Source organism: Equus quagga, chromosome 12 (assembly GCF_021613505.1).
Source record: "Equus quagga isolate Etosha38 chromosome 12, UCLA_HA_Equagga_1.0, whole genome shotgun sequence".
Lineage (NCBI taxonomy): Eukaryota > Metazoa > Chordata > Mammalia > Perissodactyla > Equidae > Equus > Equus quagga.
The window spans coordinates 18,521,113-18,548,693 of record NC_060278.1 but is presented as its reverse complement, the minus strand read 5'-3'; the positions used below and the strand labels follow the sequence as shown (position 1 = coordinate 18,548,693).

Sequence of the window (27,581 nt, the reverse complement as noted above, 5' to 3'; positions counted from 1 at the left end):
ATCATCAGAATCGGCTGGGGAGTGTTTTTTTTTTTTTTTAATCCCAGTGCTCATGTTCTGATTCTGATTGGTCTGTGGTGGGGACCAAATATTTCAGTATTTTTTCCAGCTCCCAGGTGATGCTAGTGTGCATCCGGGTTTGGGCACCGCTGTTCTGAAGTTACAAGCACGTGATCTTCCTCCAAGAGCAACTAAATTGAAGCATGAATAGGCTGCTGTCGTGTATTATCTGTGTGGCCGGCAGCAAATCAATTGTGGTTCTTGGGCAGCTAGCTCAACGTTATTGCTTTGTAAGCAGTGTCTCATACACGTTTCTAGATCAACGTGGAAAGAGGTTGCACCTTCACTGAGTCCCTGGTCAATGTCAAACACTTGGCAAAGCATTCTAGTGCTGTGTAAAGGGAAAGATCACGCAGCTGAAGCTTCTAGAAAGCAGTGAGCATGGGAAAGAAGAGATCCTGTTGTTTTGCCTACCATTTTCCTAAAAAAGCAGCTGAAAAGCAGCTGGTGTAACAAGAAATGATCATTGCTACACTGTAACAACAAGATTAGGGAACTACAAGATTCAAAGAAGAGTAACAACTTATATTTGTACCATAATTAACAGTTTACAAGGAACTTTAATATTCATTGTTTCATTTGAAGTCAACCCCGTCAGAGAGGTGAGCAGAGCAGATACCACCTGTCTGATCCCGGAGTCGGGTCTGGCACCCAGGTGTTCTGAGTCCCAGTTCAGAATTCTTCCCACAGTCCTAGGATTTCACTGATTAGGGTGGCTTACAATGCCTTTACTCAGATTATTGACTATCTACTGTCTACGGAATGTGAACGGACGGCAGAGGGTGCAGAAGAGCTGGCCAGAAAGCACAGGGGATGGAGAAGTGGCCTGAGGAGGTGGACGCACACAGGGCCAGGTGGCAGGAGATGGGGCCCTGTCCCATGTCATTGCATGACATCCCCCCAAATTCAGATGTTGGAATCCTGATGCTCAAAGTGATGCTATCAGGAGCTGGAGCTTTTGGGAGGCGGTTAGGTCACGGGGGCTCTGCCCTCAGGAATGGGATTCTTGCCATTATAAGAGAGACCCACAGAGATCCCTCACCTCTTTCACCATTTGAGCACACAGAGAGAAGGTGCCAGCTAAGAACCAGAAAAAGGGCCCTCACTGGGTCATGCTGGCGCCCCGATCTCAAACTCCTGGCCTCCATAACTGTGAGAAATAAACATTTGTTGTTTATAAGCCACTGAGTCTACGGTATTTTTGTTACACAGCCCGAACAGACTTAAGATACACTATGTGGTCACTCACTGCCTGCAGTATGGAGGTCTTCACATTTTTGGCTTCAATTTCCTCCCCTGTGACATTTAAGGCTCTTTCATGTTACACGTCCTGATGGGGTGTAAATGGTCTCCTAGGAATGATTATCAGCATTAAAAAAGTCACCATCACTGTAAAGAACGACAAAAACATTTACCAGGGATCCTGGTGTGTGTTTATACCCACAGCTTTGAAAATACGGTTTTCAGGAAAAAAAAAAAGCTTGCAATTTCTACTTCACCTAAAGAGCTCACTGGATCTCTCCCCCATCTCTTACGTCAACTGCTTCCTCTCCCTCCACGGCCCACCTTCTCCTATTCCGCGGATCTTGACAACCATCACGCCCACTTCAGCAGCTTCTCCATGAGATCAAGGGGTGTCATCAAAGTCCCAGAACATATCTGCAACTTGCCTTAATTATAATGTCAAGATAGCAAACAAAAAGTCATGGAAAAGGTATAAACTTCCAGTTGTAAAATAAATAAGTCGTGGGGATGTAACGTACAGCATGGTGACTGTAGTGAATAATATCGTACTGCATGTTTGAAAGTGGCTAAGAGAGTCAATCTTAAAAGTTCTTATCACAAGAAAAAGAATTCTGTAACTATGTATGGTGATGGATGTTGACTAGACTGACTGTGGTGATCATTTTACAATATATACAAATATTGAATCATTATGTTGTACGCCTGAAACTAATATAATGTTGTATGTCAATGATACCTCAATTAAAAAAAATCTAAAGACAAAAAAGAAAAGAAATCATGGAATTTCAAAATAGCTGAAAAATCACCACACATTTCTATCTATAACCGCACTCATTTTTGTCCCCCTGTCCTCCAAATATAGGTCTGCAAAAGTAAAATTTAAGAGAGGATGAACACAAGACATCATAGAGTTTATCATACTTGTGGCCTGATTATTTTTAGGTTTTATGGGGTTTTTTTGGTACTGGTCTCATTCTCTTGGACACTTTGCCTCACTGTTTTAGCATTTCTCTCATTAGTTTATACTCAGTAAAGTTCCAAAAGCACAGGGTCTCTGTCATTTAAATGACGTTGCTTATCTCCTGACATGGTTTAGGGAACTCTCCCAACTTCCGCAGCCAGACCTGAACCATGGGAATGTACACGGTTCTTTCCCCAGCGAACACTGCCCATCTTGCACCCCAAGTGACACTAAAGCCTGGCGAGCTGTTGCACCTAGATTTTTCTATCCTAATTAAGGGTTTCCACGTGAGGCTTCAAAAAGCAAGAGGCCAGGTTTGGAGTCGGGCAGACCTTGTTCCTACGCTGCCTCCTTCTAGCTCGTGGCACCCCAGAGTGGACTTATGAGAGATGACGCAGATGTCAGGAATTTTGCAAGTCAGTTGCCAGGCAAAGCCATTATTAAAAATTATATTTTACAAGTTTACAATTAAATAATTTAGTTTAAAAACATAGTAAATAAATAAATTAATAATAGTTTAATCTTAAAAAGTACTGTAAAAAACAAAGCTAAGAATTACTGCAAGCTCATCGCTTCCTAATTTTTTATCACGGTCCGTTCTTGTTATTTGCTGGAGTTATGTTCTATAAGGTGGCTTTGAGCAGTGAATTGGCGAATACGATGCTAGAACCGCTGCTTCTAGGAGAAATACAGCCTTGGGTTCCTGCAAGCCTCTGGTCATGGCATTTTCATCAAGCGATCAATGTATCACCTTGTTTTGTGTGTTTCTGTTCAAAGACATTTAATACATATTGTCGATACATTAACAGTGCACTCACACCAACAGCGGAACTCATGACTGCACAAAGTTGATCTAACACACACAGTCCCTCCATTAGGCATGTACAGCTTTCCAGCGCTTCGGAACACTACACAGCACTGCAGCCTCACTCTTGGGGGCCATTTTAAACAACAAAAATGCAGAAAATGTGCCACTCAAAAGGCAGCAAAAAAGGGACATGTGTGCAGTTTGAGAGCTGAAACAAGAAGGCAGAGCATTGCTGGTTCAGACCCAGCTGGGAACACGCCTGTTGGGCAACTCAAATTTCACGTTGCTCTGCAGGCGTCTGTGAATGACCGCAAAGGCACAGTGATGATTGATTTGGGGTTACAAATTTTAGCAAGTAGGCGGATACACAAATATGGAATCCATAAATAATGAGGATCAACTGTAAGTCTGACAATGCTCTTGAGGTTCCTTACCTTTATTGTATCTGGTGGAAATAGAACTGTGTGCCACTGTGCCTCTCTTCACAACTCTTGTGTGCAATGATGTCACACTGGTTGCTTGAAATTGGCCATGCCAGGAGTATTTATACCATGGAAATGGGCACATGCTACAAATTGAGGCTTGATTTGTTGAATGTCTAGATTTAAGAAAGTGACAGAAAATGTTAATCATGCAGATTAAACTTAAAACTATATCATGTCTGGAGCCATTGCATTGCAAATAGCACAAAAAATTGAGAAAATATTCTTCCTGTATTCCAAAACTATCGTCTGATTCAGCAAAGAAGTCACTCCGTGATTGACAAACGCCTGCAAGTTCTGACATGTATCTTCGTTGTTTCACCTTAATCATTAATATAAAAAAGATCAATCAATGTTCATGTCAGAACTACACCCTTCTGTCAATTGCAATAACAGGTTGGCTATGACAAAAGCCAACGAAAGAATTCTGTGGGAACCAATTGTCAAATGGAACTTACAGTGGAGTATCATGTATTTTATTATGATTTCTAAGTTGTGTCCTACACATCCCTTATCAGGAACGTTTATAACTTAAATGCACTCATCGCCAGGGAGCTGGTTGTTTAAGCAGAAGAGCACCGCTTCTGAGTGACCTCAATTACTTAACCGCTCAGCCTCAGTTTAGTCAGGTGCAAAACAAAGGAGAATGAATTTTGAGGATTGAATGCACTACTGTTCCTAATAGATCGTTTCCACGGTAGAGACTCAACAAACGTCAGTCCCCGTCTCCTCACTCATCCCACCTGGAGGGCAGAACCAGTTCCGAGTCATCCCTGGGCACCCACCCCCTCTTCCCTGCGCTAGCCCTGAACAGCTTTGGTCCAGATCAGTCTCCTTACTAGGCAGATGGGAGCTCACCACTAGGTGGCGTAAGCAAGATGCCTTTGGATTCGGACCACTGTGACATATCTTACCCTCATTAGGCTAGAGAGAAGAGAAATGAAATGTTTAAAATCCGCAGTCACGGTGCTCTCTCCAGACAGTTCTAGCCTGGTGATCAGTGTCGGCACCCTGAGCAAAAATGTTAACCTCTGAGCCTCATTTTGGATGAGTGTAAAACGAGTTAAGCTTCGTCTCTGGCAGAACCAATTTCCCTTTGGCAAACCCTTGTCTTCCTAGGCACACAGTGTCTTATGACCACTGCTGGCTACTCGGTCCTTTCCAGGTATGTCCCACTTGAAGAGGAGGAGTCAGACTGCCCCCTCCCAATCTTCCTGCCAAATCTCCCATGATCAGTATTGACAGTTAAGTTGTTACCTACTTTTCACCGCTAACGAGCACTGTAACGCAAGCTCTTTTGGACACCGATGCTTTAAGGAGGTGATTGAATTGGCAGCAACCTTAGGCAGGGCTGTAAGGGCTGGGATCTCCCAGCATTCTCCAGTCACCTATGTCTGGCTCTGGGTATTCTTGGAGAGGCCACTTACTTTTTCTTTGGAGGGTAACTGACCAATGGCCCTCACCTGGACTCTAGTGAAGTCTGCAAGGGCTCGCCTGCCACCTGTTGGTGATAATGTTCACTCCCAAATGGTCCCTCACTTGTTAAACCAGACTGCCATCCACTGAGATGCCCCAGCACTGTTGGGGTGTCTCGCAACTGTTTTCCTGCTTAAAAGCAGAATACATCAACATTCGAGAAATTAGAATACGAAAAAATCAGCTTGATAGGTTTTCTGCCTGCATGGAATTCACAAATAAAGATTTTGTAAGGAAGCTGTAAACACACCAGCTTAATTTATTTCCACCAATCTGTTCTATGTCCTGACATCTCCATTAAGGACGTCGATGCCCAGTTTTACACCTCTGGGATGATTCTGGTCATTTTAATGAAATTTTTTTGAAGCTGGTCCAAGGTGGATCAATACTGAACATAAAAGAAACATCAGTTTCTTGTAAATGCAGACATTTCTCCCTCTCTGAAACACCACAAAATGCTACCTCGTGTTCTTGAATGAAATTAAACACGAAGGTGGATTTTAACAATTTTAACCCTACTGGAAATTCCTAGGTGTCTAGGTGGCAGTCTTTAAATCTAAGCCCAACAACCAGCATTTCAGACTGCTAAGGAATGAATAAGAACTTCTTACTAACAACTTTGAAACAAAAAATGGCTCAGAATGAATGACAAGGACCACAAAACAGGTTTTTTTCTTCTTCAGAGTTTATTTTGAATTTTCCTTTTTGGATAACCAAGCAGCTCTTTAAGGAGAATGCACAGAAGAGTCATTCTGGCACTTTCGGATAGTACATAGGATTTATTTAATAGTCACATTCGGTGCACTTGCTCACTCCATACTCCATATCTGGTGAGCAAAGGTCAGCCCATAGGATTCCAGAGTTAATACGTAACCGTATATACAAACAGCCAATGAAACCATAATGGTGGCTAGTGGCCAAAGGGATGGAGAGGGGACGGGCATCTCTAAGTGTCCTCTAGTCTACTCAGCTAAACAGAATCCACGTCACACAGGAGAACTAGAGAGTACACCGCGTCAAAATGAGAATTCTGAGCACAAATGGGCACTTGGCAGCATGCAATATAAAGAAAAAGGGGTATCATCTCATAACTTTATAAAATCCAGGCAGTTCAATTAAAGGAGTTAAGAAAAACAAACAGAGCAAAACAAAGTGAGGGACTGTCTGTTGTCACTGTAAAAAAGGCACTTGGAGTTAATGGGACCAGAATTGAAGGACTCTTAGCTGAGAAAAACTTCAGTACGATTTCATTACAAGGCTTGGATGTGAAGAGATGACACTTAGGAATTCCTGAAAGGAGACACCGAAATAAACCACTGAGAAGCAGGACAGATGAAAAGAAAGGAAGAAAATCTTTACAACCAAACTGTTTTTAAAAAAGCAAACCCCAAACGCAACCTAACCAAAGCGAAAATCGAAGCAAAGACAGACCACGAAGCAGCAATGCATAGCTTTCCGTTGAGATAACGCATACCTCGAGACACTAGGTGCCAAGCTAATTTCTCAATAATAACTTCACAGGAGCATCATCGTGATAAAATCGATTCAAGCAATGCAAAAAGAGTTTCGTCTGTTCCCAGGATCTGAGGGAGAATTGAGGTTATCATCAGAACCCAGCAACATCACTTGTGGTTTTTCAGTGTCCTGGGGGGGTGGGCATGTCAAGTACGTGGAATGACATTCAGACACTAGGTTCACCTACGTTCGCCACCTCCCTGGAGGTGAGGCCTCCATGAACACATCCTTTATCTGAGTAATAACTTGAACTCCTTTCTAACATTTACACAGCAAATGGTAATGCAGGAAAAGTCCACTTCCCACGGTCGCCGTTGCTGGACTTCCTCTGCAAACAGGTAAGCGCTTCCTTAAGAAAGAATTTTTGGCAATTTTGTTATATTCCACTGTTGGGTGGCTGTGCGATAGCTCATTTAATGTTAAATGCCATCAAGGGTCTCTCCTCCCGCTTCTGCCAGGGGCTCTTCTTGTCTTCTCCTTGGTCGTCGTCATCGTCTTCGTCCTCCTCGTCCTCATGAGCAGATCGGCTCTGTTCGGGACTGGCTAATGGTTCCGGGGGGACATCTGCAGTTCGTTTGGTCGTCTCCTCCTGCAGGCTGGGCAGCTGGCTGCCGCTCCTCCGGCTGGAGCTGTCCAACAAGCATCGCAGGGCACTGTCGTCAGGGGTACAGACGGTGGTACCACACTCACTTCCGCTTTGGTCCATGTCGTCCAGGTACACGAGCTGCGTGTAGGCAGTGCCGTCAGTGGCCCTCGGCTCTTTCTGCGGATGCTCCTGGACGGGTGGGTGGTTCTGCGGGAGAGACAAGGGGTCTCCTCTTCCCTTCCGGGCAGATTTTGGTTCATTCATATCCACACCAGAATCCAAACTGGCATCGTTACTTCCGTTCCTTCCAGCTCTTTGGAGGTCAATGTAGGAATGTCTAACGTGCGCGTTGGACCTGCCGTCCAGGGAGACGAACCAGGCCCGGGGGTGTGGGAGCGGCTTCCCACCCCCAAGTTCCATCAGAGCCTTTTCGGTCAGGAGCTGGACCTCACTGTTCATCTGAGCCAAGGCCGCATCGTTCAGGGATGCTGGGATGGAGAGAGACTCTGACATGGATGCGTTCTGCGGGCTCCACTCCCGTGCCCCTGCATCCTGCAAGTGCTGCTGAGAGATTGCCTGGCAAGATAAGGGCTGGGCTTGGATCTGCGAGGAGGGGTGTGGGAAGATCCCGGCGTGAGGACTGGAGAGCTCAGCCTGCAGTCTCTCTATTTCGAGCTGCTGGTCAGCTGGAACGACCAGGGGCTGGCCCACATAGGAATGGTCCCCTGGGAGTTTCATATAGTGAGCGGGGATGACCAAGGCAGGTAATACTTTCCTGTAAACGCTGTCGTTGACCTGGTCCACGGAACTACAGCAGATCAACTGGCCAGGCCGAGGGAAAGATGTTGGTCTTTCCAGGTGGTCTACTGACCGCGACATCATACATTCGGTAGGTCTGCGGTCCAGCAGCTGTTCTTTTTCAGGAGATGAAGGCGCGGGGTACATATGTTCCTGAATGGTGAGCTTGCTTCCCGTGGAAATGTGGTTGATGGAGGCCTGACCATCTCTGTCTTGCTTTTCAAACAAAGGCTGTGAGAGCATGGCATTGTAACTCCTCCTGTAGTCACTGTTGCCAGGGGACTCATAGCCTTCTCTTTCCATGGATTTCCTGGACTTTAAGGGAAAGATCTCCACGGACTTACGGTAGTCTTTTCCCAACGTCCCACTCGGTGTCAGGTTATCAAAGGAGATTTGGCTTTTGTCCTCTTCCTTATGAGAGAGAAGTTCCTCCCGAGAGCTGAATTCCTGTGAGGTACTGTAGGAAAGCTTCAGCATCGGGGTGTGCATGTCCACCTCGCCGTTGGAAGACATCATTTCTAAATGGACCCCGCTCATCAGCTCCTTCTTGCCCGGGGCGTCCGGGCGGCCATGACTGGTGACAGAGAGCGGGCCAGGGAATTCCGACTCCCGACGTGAAAACAGCAAGTTGATGTGCGACATGGAAGTTGACTGATCTCTTTTGGAACTCTCGAGGGCTGTGGGAAGCTGCAGTTTTCTATGGTGTTGACGAGGTTTTAAGCACTTCCGCCTGTGATCAAAGACACAAATCAAACCCAAATGTTAAAGATTCTCATAACAGTAAATTTTCCAGTAAAATCCTAATTCTCAATTTCCATATGAAGAAACAAGATAAAACAACTCATCGGCAGCCACAAGCCTCCTCACTCCACACCCTTGTCCTCATTTTAATTCCGAGCAGCACCATCGGCAGATTCACCCCCAGGCTTTCCTAAGTACATCCAAGTTACTCATTCAAAAGCGGTTACCCAAGAGTCTACAATAGAGATGAGGCATCACAGAAGAATAGTTCTGCTTTGTCCTTGAGAATATCATCTCTCTCTCTCTCTTTTTGTGCTGAGGAAGATTGGCCCCGAGCTAACATCTGTGACAATCTTCCTCTACTTTGTATGTGGGACACTGCCACTGCATGGCTGGACAAGTGGTGTGTAGGTCCAAGCCCGGGACCCGAACCCGAGAACTTAACCACTATGCCACCGGGCCAGTCTTAAAGATATCATTTCTTAATCAGCACTTAGGAACAGTCTGAATGAATCATATAACAACTGTCAAACTGTGTTTTATAACTTCCCTTCTAAGAAAGGTCATACACAGCAGACTTCGACATCCTGCTTGTTTGTTTGCAACCTAGATGACCAATGTTCAGTTCTTAGATACAGTTGCATGAGAAAAAAAGGACCTCCACAGCTGTGCTTGCACAAGAAATTCCTAACTAAAAAAAGATACTGCCAAAACAGTAAAACTTTACCTGCAATAATACAAAAGGAGACACAGCAGAACCAAAAGAATGAAAGCCATTCCTCCTAAAATGGCCAAAAGGAACACCGTGTGGTACGTGGTGATGTCCTGCGTGACAACGGGACCTAGAAGGTCAGAAAAGGACATTTTAGATTCGTGAAAACCTTTAAATCAGAAGAGGGATAATTAACTGAGAACATAACGTCTTTTTCTTACTCTTAATGGCCGGGGCGTGGAGCAGGGGCCAGATGAAAACAGCCTTTAGAGATATGCTAGTAGCATCACCATAATTTCACTCAATGAAAAGGGATCACCACGCCCGTTACTGAAGCAGCTGTGGCCAGGAGCACTCTGAAAACTCAAACCCTAAATGCAGGGGGTCAAGGGTCCCTCCTCAGCCAGGACGAGAGCTGCATTCGGTGGCACGTTTAGCATTCTCAATGCGATCTTTTAAAAAGAAAATGGATGCATGATCATATAATGAGTGGGACTCTTAGCAGAGAGATGGACTGAATATCTGGGAATTTCCTATGGCAGGAGGAAAAACAATCGCGACATTTTATTCTCGCTTTCCCTGGGCAGTCAATTACTGCGTGGAGAGGACTCTGTCGAAATCAATCAGCTGAGCTATAGGACAGAAATGTACTATGACTTAACCAAAGTCCACAGCTTACTACAGAAGTGTCAAGCGTTTCTAAAATCCGTTCCGTTTTTATAAATAAAATCTTTCTCTACAATAGCTTTTCAAAATGGCTTATCTTATGTGGCCACAGACCTCTCCAGAACTTACAGACAAGGTGGTCAGAGATAAATTAAAAAAATTTCTTTTTAATTCACATTGTAAAGAATTCCAAGAGGTGGGGTAACAGACTCTTTATGTTGAACAGTAGTGAGCATCTATCTTAATGTCACTGACAACAGGTCTACAGCAACAAAGAAAACCTCACCAAATTATAATTTTGGGGCACTTATTGGTGTCTAGGACAGTGCACTGATAGCTGTGAAGGAAGAAATGTGGTTTTACATTATGTGAGAGTAGCATGGATATGATTATTAAACACTATATATACCCACATACTTATTGATTTTTGATATTCTAAGGGTCTTCAAAAATCTTCTGAAGGAAGATCTCTTAAGAGCTAGATAAATTCGAGGAAGTTTACTAGTTTTTTAAAACAGTGACATTACTTAAGTTCAAAAGATAACACCATTCTTTCCCAAATATAATTCACTTCAAGGAGGTAGGAGGGTGGAAATAATATTTACAAAAGTTGAAAAAATAACAGCCAACTCTATCCTGCCTTAATCGTTCAGAGAAACCATTTTTTATACAAAGAGAACCCTGTCAGACACAGGCAAGGCTTTGGCAGAAGTCACTGAGTCACATAAAAATCATTTCCAAATAACTGAAGTTTGGTCCTTTAAGTACTTAAGATGTTATTATTTCCAACTTCTGCCAACGGAAATCTTTATAAAATTCACAGCCATACTTCATTTCCTTCTTAAACAGGGAATTAAAGAGAAAAACTCTAATTACTTTCTTGTTGGTTTTGGGCTCATGAAAGCACAGCATCGCTGTAATTCGTTTGACAAAAGTGACGGCTGTGAGGTTACCAGCAGATCTGTTTCTACGTTAAATGCCATCAGAGCTGGCTATGTATGCTTTTGATAGTTTTTCTCTCTCTTCCCTCACTGCCAGGAAGCTACGGTGAACCTACAGCCAGCAATTCTTTCTCTTCTCTTTACAAAAGTATCTATTAATCTGTCACACGATGGGAAAACTGATAGCCATTGTTGTTTGAGACATACCTAAAATCAAAGTTAACTTTAATGTATGGGCTTTGTGGCCTTGACTTTGGAACGTCAGGAATTTCTTTTCCCTCCTTCCTTACTCTTAATCATATTCTAGATATTTCAGATTTGGAGACTGAGGCATTTCTGTACCCGGCTCAGGCCTATGTGGCTTCAGGAACAATATCATAAAGGGAAATAGATGCTCTTAAAACACAGACGTGAAGTGTAAATTTCCTCAGTATGGGAGTATAAAGTAAATGTGACAGATTTTTCAACGCCCCTCTAGGAATGGACTCCATCAAATTAGTGACTTTGGGAGTCTCAGTGTTCCTTCCAGTGACAATTCTGTTGGTAAAACATTCTGGACTCCCATTTTGGAACTGCCTTCATGGTTGACAAGAGATACCTTTTAATCAGCACATTTTTTGACCTCGCTCAGTCACCTACTTTACTCACCAGACTCAGATGTGCATGACTTTTAGCTGTGTCTATGAAAAATCAAAGATTTTTCTCTGATTATAAAGCTTTGCCACCAACAAAGAGCTCCACTCATGAAGGCAGGCCAGGTGATGCAGATTCTAAGGCATTTTGAGCAACCGAAGCCATCACTAGAAATAAGTCTCCTACGATGACTATTTTGAAAAACAATTCTAGAATAGTCGCTGGGATAAATTAAGGCACATAGGTTAAAAAAAATAAACTTTGAGTTGCCCTTTGGAGAATATGAGCTAATTCACAGATCTTAAATGGAGATGAATACTCTTTTAGACACAAAGCAACTGGTTTGCTTTTAAGCCTTTCAGAAATGCCAAATCAAGGTTTTTGCCCCAAGAAGCCTCCCACGGTGACTTTCCGCTGGACCCTCTGTGGAGTGCCTTTCCTTACACGTTCTCCTATGCCAAGCCACAGCTGTTTCAGGAATTAGGGAGGAGGTCCGAACCGCCTCTGAGCGCTTTAGATTAAGCATTTCCTATGGCAGCTGTCTGAGCAAAAGAGAGACATAAGATAAGACTATTTTCTATGCATTATTCTTGTCCTAGATGGGAGAGTTCCAACCAGAACTCCCCCACCCCCAGGAAATACCTTAGTTTCATCATTTGGGTTTTTTAGCCTTTCCACCTTTTTGGAGTAAGATGTGATGGTTTTGAGGAAGTTTTTCTCAAAAGCATCCTTAGCCTGAAGCCTCAAAGACATCAACCCCATCATCAAAGGTGCTGGCTTTGTGTTACCTGGGTTGGGAGGAGACATGGCTGCCACCCAGTACCCCAACTGAGGGGCGATGTATGTCCACGTCAGCTGGCTGCCTTCCTGGTGCACCAGACCAAGCCCACTCTTCAGCCACGTTCCTGTGGGATGCAGAAAACAACTTCAGCTATGTGCATGCTAAACCCCTATTTAAGGCTTACATGTATTGTACAAGTCACTCTAAATGTCATGTTTATGACCCCTTAGATAGGCTAGATGGTCCACCTGTCATCTGAGCCTGCATACAGCTCTCTGTAGGTTCTTTTCAACTCCCTTCAGGAAAGAGCCGAACAACTTTAGTTTTCCTTTGCCTTGGTGATTAAATTACTTCCAACCACTTTTATCAAATGTCCCTGCTTCCAAACACACATAATTTTAGCAGAAGCATTTGGACTTTAGATGTGGAATACAGATAGCATGATAAGGGCTGGTGGAAGTGGAAAAAAGGGGGGAAATTCAGTGCTGTTTATATTCTTTATCCTTAAGCAAATATATGAATTTCCTATCTGGAATCAGAACCTGGTTACATCAGAATTACTTAGGGAAGTTTTTAAAAAACATATAGATTCTCTGGTCCCACCTTTGCAAATTCTGACCCAATAAGCCTGGCCTAGGTGACTACTTTAAAGAGCTTCCAGTTGGTTCCGATGCTAGCAAACACCGAATAAGTCCAGGTCTGCGCTCTCCTTCAGTTTTACTTTCAACTAGTTTTTAACATCAATGAGAACCTACCCCTGGCTAGCCACAGTAGATGTGTTTATATACATTATCTTTAATTCTCACAACAACGCTAGAAGTCGGACTTATTTTGCCTTTTTGGATGAGGACACTGAAGACTGGGGAGCTACGTAACTCTCCCAAGGCCTCCCAGTGGTAGAGAGCAGAGCAGGAGCAGACCTACGTCTGTCTGTCTGTCTGTCTGTCTGTCCTCAAGGCCCATGCTACTTCTTCCGTTCCACCCTGCCACATTTCCTATCAATCTTCCAGAGTTTGATCCTTTTTCTCTTTGTGACGTTTCCAGGAGCAGAGCCATTGCCCAAGGTCGCTTGGCTGTCACGTGTCTCACCTGCACAGAATCCGCTTTGCGGCCCATGACAGCAGCAGAAGGCCGGGGAGAGCGCCGGCCAGGCCTTCTAGGGGCGCGGGCACACCTGCCGCGGTCCCCCAGCACAGAGACATCGATCACTTACGCAGGGCTCCGGCTCTGCCCACAGGGCTGCACTGCTCGGCTCCCTGCCTAATCATCCATCCCCTAAGTGGCCACGTGTGTACCCCTGCCCACTGGAGGCCGAAACCCAGCAACAGTGCACCAAATAGTCTACACTCGCCTTTCCCGTACACACACATTGCTGAGGTGGCAACAGTGGATTTCTTTTTTCCCCTAAAGCAAGAAACAATACTTCGGGCTGCTTCTAGGGCCTATGGGTTGCCATAGCAACATTCAAATATAGTGGGTGGAAAGGTGCCCGAGGCAATGCCTCCCATCGCCCACCTCCTCCTCTCCTCAGACAGCCGTGGAACAAAGGAGGAAGCCGGGAGAGGCTGGGCGTCAGCAGGCGCCTTGCATGGTCTGAGCTTCCCATGCAACGGGCTCCAGAGGATCTCACTGTAAGTTAGCCGAGAAGCTGGAAGGCTTCTAGAACGAGTTTGAGAACAAGGATGCCCAACTCAGACTCATCTGTGGAAGAACAACAACCCAGAGAGGATGTAGGCATTCAGAGCATCACTTACTTCTCCCGGGCTACCAAGGAAGCAGGAACAGAGGCCATCTGACACAGGCGGCCGAAGGGTTTCTATGTTTGACAAGAAAGTTTCCCTGAAGGTGGAGAACGGATTGTTTGCGACCGCCTTCCAGTTTTCCCCCGGGGATCCCATCCTGTTGAGCTCACGATTTACGCCACACCCCACGCCCACACACGCTCTCCCAAATAGCAACCCCTATCAGCCAGGAAATGGCCACGCATTCCTTGGTTCACGGTTTTCCCCAGATTAGATTCTTGAGTCACTGCTCTTCAAATGGAGCGGATACTAGGTTAGGCTGACGGGGACCCAGAGAGGAAAAAAAGCCGGTAGGAGTCCTGATTCCTGCTCACTCAAGGGTAAAGCACACTACTCCGATGCCTGAGTTGCCTCTGCCTTCTACAACACAGCACATCAAGTGGAAAGAGACTTTGAAAATACCTCCCAGTTACATCTGGGGCAAGCCTAGTGGGGGGTGAACACACACACACCACCCAGCTAACAAGTCGCCAGGTCCAGCCTGGAGGGCCCACGGTCAGGCAGTCATGGCAGTGATGCTGGTGGAAGCCACAAAGGCCGGTGGCTCACGAACACACAGCTGCTTTGGGAGCTGGTGAGGAAGGACTGCCACCTGGGGTGGGCGGAGAAGGCTTCGGGGTGAGTTGAGCTTTGATGAGCAAGCAGGACTGTCAGCCCGGCGGGGGGTGGGGAGGGGGGGTTGTGGGAGGGCAGCGGAGAGCAGAGAGAAAGAGAAGGAGGGCATACGGGAATAGTGTGCACAAAAGCATGCAAAGTGTATCGGGCATGGAAGATGTCTGGGGAAGGGATGGAGGCACAGGGAGGCAGGAGGGAGGGAGAAGCTGGGCAGGGGCTGGAGTGGAGTTTAGCATCTGCCTGGGAAGGGCTCCCAATGCCATTACAATGGGGGCCACTGAAGCCTGTATATGGAAGCATGGCCTGGTTAGAGCTTTTCAGCACCTACCCCCACCCCCCACCCCTCGCCCACATTGGTTCTTCCCAGGTTGGTCCTCATAATGCACACTTTGACCCAACTCTGTGACTCTGCCTGCAACTGATGCTCCAACCTCACATGGTTTTTCTCTCTTCCCAAAATCTACCCATCTTTCAAAATTCAAGTCACATCACGTGTTCATCCCGAGTTCCGCCAGCACTCGGGGATCTTCCTGTCTTGGCGCTCCCAGGGCACGTGTTACTGCATCATCAGAGTTCCAGAAACATACTTTGCTAAGTTGCCACCCTGCTGTCCTATGTCCTACTTCCTCCGTGAGTGTGGGCCCGGGTGTCTTCTATTTCTTTTGTCTGCTTCTCAGCACCCAGAAATATCCCTGGCGTAGGAACTTAACAGTACTTGAGAAGGAGTGAAAGCCAGACATGCAACCCAAAAAATAATATCAGATGGCCTTGTGTGAAAAACCGGGTGTGGCTGGCAGGAAAGATCTTCCGGAAGCGCGGTTAACAGCGGGACGCTACCCTTTCACACTCAAGGGAACAGAGCCAGCTGGGAAAGAGGCATTTATTTTGGCCCAAGTTTTCCGTAAAATGTACACATTTTCAGTGAATAAAGGGTGACACAGTCTTGGGCTTCAACAATCATGCTGTTATTGGCAAAAGTCATTTCCAGGCTTTCTGTGTTTTGTGGGAGGAAATAAGCCACAAGGAATACAAGAATTAATGAATTGTGTACTAGAAACATATGCTTCTCATTACTGACATCCTGATACTGTGGGATGAGGATGTTTCCCCCACCTGAGGAGCTGGCGCGTGTAAGAGATCCTTGGACTCGTGGGTGGGGAACTAGTGCCGAGAATCTTCCCTGGTCATCCAGACAGCACAACAAACAGACCCCTGCAGAGTCTCTTCTGTTGACTAAGGTTCTGTGACCACCAGGCCTGTGACCAGGGTGCCAAGAGGGGGGACCCTCGCAGCCCAGTGGGGGCCTCAGGCACTGCTCAGGCAGAACAGGGGAGGGACCAGCTTGCTCCTGCAGTGTGGACCAAGGAAAGCTCCAACTGCAAGGCCTCTGGCCTCCTCCTGGGTCAGTACAGCTGCCTGGAGGGCTGTCCTGGTAAGCCTGTCTCCTCTGCGCGCAGACACACAGCAGCCCCTAAGGGCAGAGCAGCTGGCACAGCTGCCTCCTCAGACCCACTTCTCTCCTGTGCTTCCCTCCCTCCTTGCTCCACACTACTCCCTCTCGGCCTCTTCCTATCACTTCCTTTGGAGGGCGAGATACTGACTCTCTTGGGGTCCTTTTGACAAGCAGGCAGTCGAGGCAGCTGCTGGGACATGCAGAGTCTCAAGGCGGGTCCCCTGGTGAAGGTGTGCAGGCAGGACCCTGTGCTTCCTCGTGCCCCGCCCCACTGGCCCAGCCAGGCTGCCACCTTCTTCACGCACAGCTGCTGCTGCTGCAGGGGGCGGCGCCAGCTGTTAAGCTCCATCAGAGGTAGACTGGCGGCTGACCAAGGCCGGTGGTGTGTCTATGCCTGGGACTCTGTGTGTGACGGTTACACAGTGGTTCCTCTGGCATCACGGGGAATGAAATTCCACATTACCGAAATTTTTAGATCATCCATTTTCAAATAGTTTTTAAAGCCTTTGAACCCCAAGGACATTTCCCTAACATTGTTCAGAAGCTCCTCTTCGTCTATATAACTTGGGTCTTATTCGCCAAAGGTTGAAAAGGCAGTATTAGAATTCTAAAAAGTATCCTTTACTCCTGCCTTATAAGATTGAGTATAATTTTGATTTTTCATGATGACTCAAGGGCATGATTATGATCAACTACAATGTCAGGTTCTAAAATATTGATGCTCTTAGGTCCTTGCTGGGGAACACAGAGCTGTTTGCTCTTAAACCAAATACTCCCACCGACACCCGTGTTTGTTTCTCCCTGCCCCCTTCCTCTCTCTTCTCCCTCCCTTCCTTCCTTTCTCTCTTCTTTCTTCTCTCCCTCCCCTGTGCTGTTAGCAGTGTTTCTGTTATCAGCTCTGCTCCCTCAGCACCACCAACCCCCAGCTCCCCCCCTGGGGCAGTCTGCTGTTGGGAACTAGACAACCTACCTTATTAGAACTGTGTCTGGAATAACGTCCACAGGCAGTGTGAGGGACTGGGGAACAAAAGCAGATATCGAACCGGGGTATCCTGAACCCAAGTTCAGTATGTTTTTTCTGCAACCCTACACCCTCAGATCAGTTTTTCTCTGAATTCTCATTCTCTGGAGTTAAACCTTACACAATGGAAAGATTCAGAGATATTTTCAAGAATAAATACTTTGTTGAAAAATCATCCTCATCTTTTGAAAAGTTATGTATTCAGCTGGCGAGTCTCATTGTGTATGAAGTACCCCGAGTTCTTAACTGGGAAGCCACATTTAACTACCAGGATTGTTACATACAATAACTGACAGGCCGAACAAGCTAGGCCTTCTGCTCGCCTATGAGATCTGATGGGGTCTCTTAGCAATCACCAAGGGTGCCATTTTCTTGCTGGTTACCAAGCAGTAAGGAAATCAGCTTTTTATTTGCAAAATATAAAGAAAAGTGAGTTCAAAAATGTAACAAATGAAAGAACTCTAAAATATGGAAACGGGCCCAAAACACATATCTAATTCGCATACGACCTATAGGTTCAGATTCACCTTGCTGTTCCTGCCTGGCACACTTACTCTGCCCGGAATCCCCTATTTCAGCAGCCACGCTAGCTCATCCTGGCATTTGGCACCAAGCAGAAAAACCTGATATCAGGAGCACTACTGATTTTGAAAAGGAAACTGTATGTGAAAACTCACACTTTAACAGATTACAAATTGAAGCTGGCACCTTGCACATTGGCCAGTGTACAGGGACATGAGTCACTGCTCTTACATTGAGATCTCTTACCATGTCAGACGTGAGAACAGTGGGCAGGTTAAAGCCCCGCATTATAGAGGGCCAACGGACCGCATGAACAACTTCCCCAGCATAAGGCAGCCCTGAACGTGAATTCCAGCTTTGCCATGTTCTAGCTGTGTGAACTGAGGACACGGCCCAGCAGAGGAACTGAAGGTCCTTGGTGATCTCATGGAGCCATGGGAGCAATCCTAGAGCTGGCTGTTTGACATTTCTTTTGTCATGTAAACAATAAACGGCCTCATTGGTTAAGCACTTAAGTTGGGTGTTCTACTTCACTCAGCTAACATCTTCTAACATATATTTTTCCTGAAAGAGGCTGAAGTGAGTTCTCCTGGGTCTGTAAGCTGGGACTCATGAAGAAATTCCATAGCTACTCAGAAAACCCATCTCCAAAAAGTTCTACCGATCAAAAGGTGAATATTGAATATTCACACTGTGAAATACAGCCATTTCTACTCCTACACCTAAATTTTCACTGTGAAACGTTTGGGAACATTTACAGGGAGAGGTAAGACACATATTTGCATGACGTGGGCATGAATGTGGACGGCAGGAACCGATGACTGTCTTGCTTCTCAGCTGTTGACTATGGAAAACCACCATCTCCTGCCTGGGGCTGGGGTGACCTTGCTGAATAACCACCATGGCATGGCATTGGCTCGTTTGAGGAACAGTCTTCCTAAGAGGTCTGCACCTCTCAGATCCATAGCAAGTGCTGCTGCTGCTTCTCGCTAGTTTTAATCAGAGGGTCTCTCCCGATCCCTGAATATGCTGTATTTCTCTAGAAACCAGATGACTCACTTTTCAGGGCTTTTGTCTGCATTGTCTTAAGCTGTCACCTCCACCATACTTTTCTACCAGCTGTACATACAGAAGCATCAAGATCCTGGGATGGGGTCACTCCCTAAAATCTGAGTATAAGACCCCATCAGCCCTAAGTCACATTCATCAGTATAGCAGCACCAGTGACAAATTCTACTTTTATGATATTGTGGAGTAGCCTTCTTTTTTCCATGAAATCCATGAGGAGGAAACATTCTTTGTTAATTACACAGCCAAGTATTTACCTGATGGTCAATGATCTACCCATGCTTGTTGAAAGCAATCAAACTGAAGAGCAAGAGTTAGGTGCAGATGGTGGAATTCTTATTGCTTCGGGCAAGTACATTTCAGGGCCGGTTTAAAGAAGAATAAAATGAAGGCAGCTCACTATAACTGACCTCCTGCTGTTCAAAGCATAAAATCACAGATATGTTGAATTATTAGAAATTAAAACAAGAAATGAATCTGTATTCAGCTCCAACATGTTCCCTGGGTATTTTTAGAGTAATTTTGGGGAAATAGATTCTTAAAAATAAATTTATTCTAAGCAACTGATTTTTTTTCTTTCCTTTAAGCTTTAGCTGAGCAATGAAATGCTTACTGAAACAAGTGTCAGGAAAGAGCAATAATGGGAAACCATAAAGATTCCGGCAGCGTTATAAGCTTATGCCTTATATAAGTAGGCAGAAGTATTAGGATGCATAATAGCATTAATAAAATTTAATGAGAGAATTTTGAATTTCTAAGAGGTATATATAAATTTCCAGAAAGTAGTATCAGAGTTCAGGCTAATTAGGCCCATACGGAGAGAAGTTTTGTTCATTACCCGCTAAATCCAATATCCATCTTGTAATTACATGTCAGAAGGGACTGGGTCGGGGAAGCAGGCCAGGATTGGGGGTGACACAGCCAGTAATCCCCCGCATTAGAAAACTCACTCCAAGTGAAGGATAGCGTAACAGAGAAGTTTATAAACATCTGGACAGATGTGGTAGGATGCTTTAATCCAGGGCTTGTTAGCGAGCCTGTTCCAATAGAGATATTGTTGAAATGCGGATTCTGATGCATGCAGTTCTGCAGTGCCCACAAACTCCCCAGCTTCGAACCACGCTTCGAGTAGCAAAGCTCTCAATGATTTGCACTGTTGTGGGTGTGGCGATTCTTTCAGAAAACCCTGATGTCATTTCCCACAATGTTGCTGTGGTGTATCCACTGGGCAGCCAGTGCCTGAAACAACTTTGGAAATATTTCTACTATATTTAAGAAATAACCTAGTCACTGGTCAGACTACAGGCCAAGAGTTGGCAAATTCATATGCTTACAGATGCTGCGCGTCCTTGCTTGAAGGGGCAGTGCTGGTTAGTGAACTGGCTGCTGCGGTGTGGCCAAACTGGTTCCAACTCTAAGACTTTTGCCTTGACTGTTATTCTGCCCCCGAGACATTCCCATGTTAGGCTCCTAGGTGACTTTAGGATCTCAGCTCAAATGTCACTTCTCCAAAGGCTCTGACCAGCCAAACATTCTCTCTGACATCACTCTGCTCAATCGCCTTATAGGACTATGCCATTTGAAGTAAACTGACTCGCTGTCTGTCTCCTTCATTTAGAGAAAAGCTTCATAATTACAGTGACCTTCTCTGACTTGTTTTCTCATTGCTTTATCCCAAGAGCCTAGAACAGAGTAAAGTCTGGCACAAAGAAGATGTCCAATAAATATTTGCTGAAACGAATAAACTGTTCAATTTTTAAAAGAGAAGCCAAGACAGAATTCCGTGGGAAATCTTTCAATTTTTAAGTGTTGGCAGTAAATTAAAACACGACAAACAAACAAATGCCCCCAAATCGACTGTATGGGCCAAACCAGTCACATCTGAGAATGAGTTGTTTTGGATTCCCAGATTTAGTCCATTATTCTATTAAGCCACATTAAGTCTTGGCACAGAAGCAGGAATTCACAAAAATCTGAGATCCTCGGACAAGAAGGGGATTTGCGGTCTGAAGGAAATGGTGTTTCGCATCCCCCTTCTACACTCCCTATGAGGCCATGTGTGTGCCCCGAGCACTTACCTGTGCTGAGTTTGGGCTTCTTTCTCATTAAGAAAGATGGTAGCCCCCCACCTCCGGGGTTGCTTTGAGAAGAGTGATGAAAAATGCTGGTTTCTAGTAATACCTGCTTTGCTAATGAATAAGCTCAGCTGAGAAGGAGTAGGCAAAAAAATCTTTTCCCAAGTGATCCTATGTTTCTTCACCTGAAATTTAGGTACACTTCAGACTGCGCATCAGAAATGGCTGGGCTGCCAGGTACAGCTACCTCTCTGTGTTGTATTGCAGAGCGAGCAAGGCTGCCTCTGTGGGAACCTCTAACGAACTGCGTTGTGTGTACTGGCTTTGTTGTGTGTGTGTGTGTTCTGGGTATTTACAAGCACGTGTCTGCAGAGAAATAATTTTAAAGGCATGATTCAAGAGAAGGGGCAAAAAGAACAAGATGTGAAGAACTTCATACACTCCTGGCAATGTGCTGGGGCTTTATGTGCATTCTCTCTCTTCAGTCTTACACGGCCTGGAAAGGCAGGTCTCCTGTATCTCATTTTTGAGGCAAGAAACATTAGGTTCAGAGGTCAGTGATTTGCCCAAGGACAGGGCGACCCCTAACATTCTCAGAACCCAAGACCAGAATATAAATGGAGATCCAGATACAATACATCTAAATGTTTAAAAGTTATAAGGCAAGCGATCGCATTGTTAAATAAATGTGCCTATTCTCCCGTCATAGCTTTATAATAACCTAAAGACCGAGGTCGAATATAGAGTTCTTAGATTCCTCAGAGCACTTGCTGGAACACAGAGGCACAAGGATTGTTGGTTTGCGACCCACCCCCTTCTCAACTCATCCTCAGCCTTGTGCACATGGACGTGGACTGCTAACTCACATATCCAAGCTCAGGCCCCAGCCAGCAGCCTCTCCTTGGCCACTTCTATGGCCTGGGGGTGTGCAGGTGGCCTGTGTTATGGGCACAGAGGTCTGCCCCCAGGAGATGGACCTGCAGGAAAGGGCCTGGAAGCCAGCTTAGGCCCATTTGGGCAGGGAATTCCAGGACGGTATTCTAGAGAGGGGAGCTTAGCTTTCAGGGAGCCACATCCCTTTGGGTCAGTGAGGCCTGATCCTACGGGGAAAGTGTACAGCTGGGTGAGCGTCAGAGCGAGGCCCTCTACCTGTGGGGCTTAGGGCAGGGGCCCCTCTTGCTCAGTCTCAGGGTGATACTGGCCAAGAGGCAGAGCTACTAAGAGGCAGAATTTTATTCCAAAAGATAAAATGACCTATCTGAAAGGTTTTCCCAGTGATGGATATTTTTCCAGAAATAAATCTCGAGTATTGATGAGGCTTTGCCTAAAGTAGATACCAGGCCAGGATTATCTTCCATACCAATGATTTCCAGGCCTGATTAATGTATAAAACCACTTTAAAAAGAAAAACAGAGGCCGGCCCCATGGCTGAGTGGTTAAGTTCTTGCGCTCTGCTTCGGCGGCCCAGGGTTTCACCGGTTCAGATCCTGGGCGCGGACATGGCACCGCTCATCAGGCCACGTTGAGGCAGCATCCCACATGCCACAACTAGAAGGACCCACAACTAAAATATACAACTATACACTGGGGGGATCTGGGGAGTAAAAAAAAAGCAGAAATAAAAAAAGATTGGCAACAGTTGTTAGCTCAGGTGCCAATCTTTAAAAAAAAAAAAAAAGAAAGAAAGAAAGAAAAAGAAATTCCCACACAATGTGTTAACTTTATAAAACAAAACGAATTTATAAAAGAAACAGGCTGTAAAATTTCAAAATAATATTCAAATTAAAAACATCAATTTAATGCCATACCTGATGACATATTACTGAAGGGAACTTGTCCCTTGCAACATAAACATGACATTGATGGCCAGGCTGAGGTTTCTTTTGAGCTGAGCATGGCTGAGTCGGATCTCCTATGACCTTTCTCCAGCTGAACTTACGAAATGTTCCTCTTTCAACATCCTTCAATTTCACTTTTCCTCAATGTGATGAAGTTGTGTCCTTTATGTGCGACCTCTACTGCTGTTCAGTTCCCTTTAGTCCTATTCTATCAAATAGTGTATAAATGCAAATTCAGGCAATAAAAGGATCTGATGGTTTTAAATTCTGTATTGAGAGGGTGGGGGGAGGGGAAACTGGAGGAAGGTGATCAAAAGGTACAAACTTCCAGTTATAAGATAACTAAGTCCTGGGGATGTGACGTACAACATGGGGACTATAGTTAACACGGCTGAATGGTATATATGAAAGTTGTTAAGAGAGTAGATGCTAAGAGTTCTCAACACAACGGAAAAAAATTTTTTTCTTTTTTTTGTATTTATGTGAGATGATGGATATTAACTAAAATCACACTCATTTAACTAAATCATTTAACTAAATCATTTAACTAAAGTGGCAATCATTTCACAATATATGTAAGTCAAACCATTATGTTGTACACCTTAAACTTAGTACGTCAATTATATTTCAGTAAAACTGGAAAATAATTCTGTATTGAATCCAGACGATGCAGAATATTTTTCATGTTAAGTTTTAGAAGATTATCATCAAAAGCAAAACCCCAGGTTTTAAAATCCTTGCAGACAATTCCCAGAGCCCGAAGAAGCCCTCCGGGTCTACAGACCCTGGTTTGAGAAACATGGGATCTTGCTCAGGAAAGCCTGGACATCTGGGATCTTCGTCCATCCCGAGTTCCGGTCCTTGGTTTATTCGCCTGTGAAGTGAGGACAACATCACAGGTCGCCGTAAAGACCAAGGGCGCTGAGTTGCAAGAAAGGAGAAGAGCAGAGCGACACTCAAGTTCAGATGCCAGGCAGCCAGCTGGGCTCGCCCCCTGGTCAGCCCTCACTCTGCAGACCAAGGGACTCAGATTCCTACTCTACTCCAGTTAAAAGGCATTACCTATTCTGAACTGTGAGGGTCATCTGGAAATAAGAGAACAGCAATAACATTCAAAATAGGGACAAACCGGTAGGGCACGGAACTGAGCAATCAGATTGGGGACCTGGCACATAGCAGCAATGTGGCAGCCTTGGCTGAGGCTGGGATATTAAATTTAAAGACCCGAGGACTTCACTATACCTGTCCTTCTCTCTTATATCATGCTCCACCAAAAATTCACAAACTAAACATGGGCGGTGATGATTATAATAACGATGGCTAACATTTACAGAGCCCCTTGCACTGCTGCAAGTGCTCCCCATTCACAACAATTCTCTGACGTAGGGACGATGACTATTATTCCCATTTTATAGATGAGAAAACTGAGGCCCTGAGAGGCTAAAGGACTTGCTCAAGATCACACAACTAGTAACTTGAGGAGGAGCCAGGATACAAGTCCAAGCTGTCTCAGTTGCTGGGCAACATGCCACCTATATTCCACACACTCCTATTATTGGCTGTATAGCATCCAGTGCAATATTCAAATCTATCAAAAATATTTTTACCTTTTAATTACCTATTTCAGTGGAGGTAACTGAAAACAAGACATTTAAAAAATATAGTTGGCTGTCTGTATCCATGGGTTTGCATCCATGGATTCAAGCAACTGGGGATCAAAAGGCCTGTGATGGTTGGGTCTGTACTGAACATGCACAGATTTTATTTTCTTGTCTTTATTCCCTAAACAGTACAGTGTAACAACTATTTACATAGCATTTACATTGTATTAGATATTATAAGTCATCTAGAGATGATTTAAAGTATAGGGGAGGATGTGTATAGGTTAGATGCAAATATTACACCATTTTATAGAAAGGGACGTGAGCATCTGAGGATTCTGGTACCCCAGCGGGTCCTGGAACCAACCCCCCGCAGATACAGAGAGACGACTGTACTTGGTTTCGAAATAAATTACGGCAGCTTTATCTTTCTAATTATTTTTCACCCAGGCTGATATTAGAAGGAGCATGTTAGATGCGGTGCTTAAAATCCAGGCCAAGTGGCAGCAAAGCAAGAGGGTGCAGAGGCTTCTAGGTGATGGGAGAAGCCAGCAGGAGGATACAAACTGGCCACAGATAATCCGCAAAGTGAATCCTCCAGAAGCGCTTAAGAGTTCACTGTAACATAAGACACATTCTCTTTCGGGAGGAACATATTGATCTAAACACTCAAGACCACAAAGTGGGCAGCAGTCATTTGTAAAGCCTGCCAAAAATTGTTTCAGTTAAACTCCAGCATGGGAAGTTCTAGCTCTATATAAAATGACACTTCAGCAAAATTAAGTCTCCAAGAATAGCGTTTCAAAACAAAAGTGGCCCTGAACCACAACTACGATAGAGCGAACGAGATGGTTTTATTCACTGAAAATGCTCATTTTTGGAGGGGGCTACAACACAAAGGGTTTACCAATTCTTAGGAATGGACTGATATTACAAGATTGTTTTTTGAGTTGCTAGGCGACATCGAAAAACAAATGTCCATGTTCTGAGATCACTCTGCCTTCATTCTCCCCATGGGCAACGCGTGTGTTCCGGGCCCTCCTCCATTCCACTCAGACAACAAGAGCGGAACATCGCAACCGTGATGCTAAATGGTCCATAGTGGCAGAAAGATACAGATCTGTGTCGCAAAAACAAATCACAGTCTGTTGGCCACCTGGCAGCCAAGATCTCTGGCAAGATAAAGTTTTCAAGGACTGTCATCATTTACCCAAATTAAGTCTATGCCTTTGGTGTTCTTTTCTTTCTGTTACATCACTTCCATCAGCTTTCTTTGCAGGTAAATTACCTTCTTTTCCTCCTACATAGCTAATAGAAGCCCCATTCACTTTTCTAGGCAATTTTGACATCTGAGAAAGTAGAGACTCTTTTCCTGAGAGTTATTTCTTTGTTTCTAAGAAACAACTTTCACTGCGAGAAGACCAATTTCAGATAACATCTGTCTTAAGGATATATTGACAGGACACTAGATAGGTAAGTCTGCTTCCTTCCTTGTTGAAGACCCTTAACCACTGAGTCTGTTCTTTTTGAAAAAATTAAAGATGATGCATGTGGTTCTAAAATTAATATCACATATATAAATACATACTTAATTGTTAGAGAAATGAATTCCCTTCTTTTCTTCTAACTTTTCCCCACAGAATGTAATATAGTTCATTCAATCACTCCACCTCAGTATTCCAGTATGTCACCTTCCATCTGGACATGCGGCTGATAACGTATAGAGAAAAAGATAGGCCAATAATATTATTATTTTCATTTTCTTAAAGTTACAAACATAATTTAGTGCTTTAAGAACTCTCACCGCTTCCTCCCCACAAAAAACAATGAAATGGAACAAAATCTTAGATCTCTATTTTAAATCAAGCTCCACGTTCAAGGGCAGGCTGGCCATGACTTACCCAAAAAGGACCAGATCAATGAGCACAGCATCAGCAGCAATGTTCAACCTCGGAAGCGGAGACAAATCTACTACGGGCCATTATGATTGGGTATACATATGCACCATACATGACAAAAAGCTGGTTCAGTAACCACCATTTCTATAGCAACCCACACACACTCTGCAGGCTGTGTTTTAGGAAGGCAGTTAAAACTGGATTCTACAATGTAGCTTCACTCAGAATACGCTTTTATTTCAGTCATCTCATTAGAATGAGAGTATTCAAGTCAAGGAACGATATAAGTTATTGTTCAACAGCAGAAACTTACCAAATACAGAATCTCAAGTCTTGATTTCTTTGCCACTCAATGTCAGTCAGTCACTTTAAATTCAAACCACTGACCTGGTTTCCTTGTTCGCAAGTGACCATTCCCCAGGGCAACAAGTCAGATCGCAGGCTGACAACCCGGAATATCAGCCAGCCATCTGCTGTCCCAGTTACAGGCTAAAGGGAGTAAATGCCTGTAAAAGTGAGCTGACATGATCGTCTCTTATTTCTAGAAAGCCTCAGCTAAGATGCATTCACCAGGACCAACGGAACTTCATTTGCCAGACTGGGGATGGAGAATCGCTTCTTTCAAAGGTCAGCCAGGCCCCCTGCACATGATTGATAGGAAGGTGTGTACATCTACTTAATCTCATCCTCTCAGACACACCTTGACACCTGGGACACAGGCACTGGCACCGTACTACTTTTCAGAAGAGACAGCATCATTAGAAGACCATAAGGTAAAAAAAATCTGCTAATTCCCCAAAGGAAAAGGCTTACACTCCCTAAACAGAGTCCTCCCTGGCACCATAAATCAAGTGGGATTTTAACACGGTAGTTTCAGCACGACATGTAAACGCAGCAAAAGTTTCTATTCTAGTATATGCAAGTTGTGCTTTAAAAAAAAAATCATCTTTACTGAAAGCATACATAACAAGTAGCCAATTCATACTGTTCTAACATACTAACATACTAAACAAACCCTGCTTTACTCATGTTCTAAGAATGTTACTCTTGTAGGTCATCCTTCTGTGACCATGTGGGTTGAAATACAGAGATGCTAATTTTTATAATGGGAAATTCCTCACCTGTTCCTAAAGAAAAAATGAAGAGACACTTGTAGCCATTAAAAAAAAGAGAGAGAGAGAGAGAGAGAGACAACAGTGGTAAACAGCAGCATCAAATGCTGAGCCCCCTCTAATGGTGTCTGAAACGGAGCAGCTCGAAGGCTCTCTCCTGAGAGGAACCTT

The 27,581-nt window shown here is 44.7% G+C and overlaps 1 protein-coding gene across 1 annotated transcript in view; it reads right to left on the bottom strand.

The window, feature by feature from the left end:
• Positions 1–5,710: 5,710 nt before the first annotated feature.
• Positions 5,711–27,581, bottom strand: part of FAM171A1 (family with sequence similarity 171 member A1) — a 131,889-nt gene continuing 110,018 nt past the window's right edge. The window contains exons 6-8 of the mRNA XM_046679965.1: positions 12,413–12,529; positions 9,400–9,514; positions 5,711–8,661 (exon numbers count right to left, since the gene is read on the bottom strand). Of these exons, the coding sequence (XP_046535921.1) occupies positions 6,957–8,661; positions 9,400–9,514; positions 12,413–12,529 (1,937 nt within the window). The 3' untranslated portion in view covers positions 5,711–6,956. The remainder of the gene's footprint in view (positions 8,662–9,399; positions 9,515–12,412; positions 12,530–27,581) is intronic.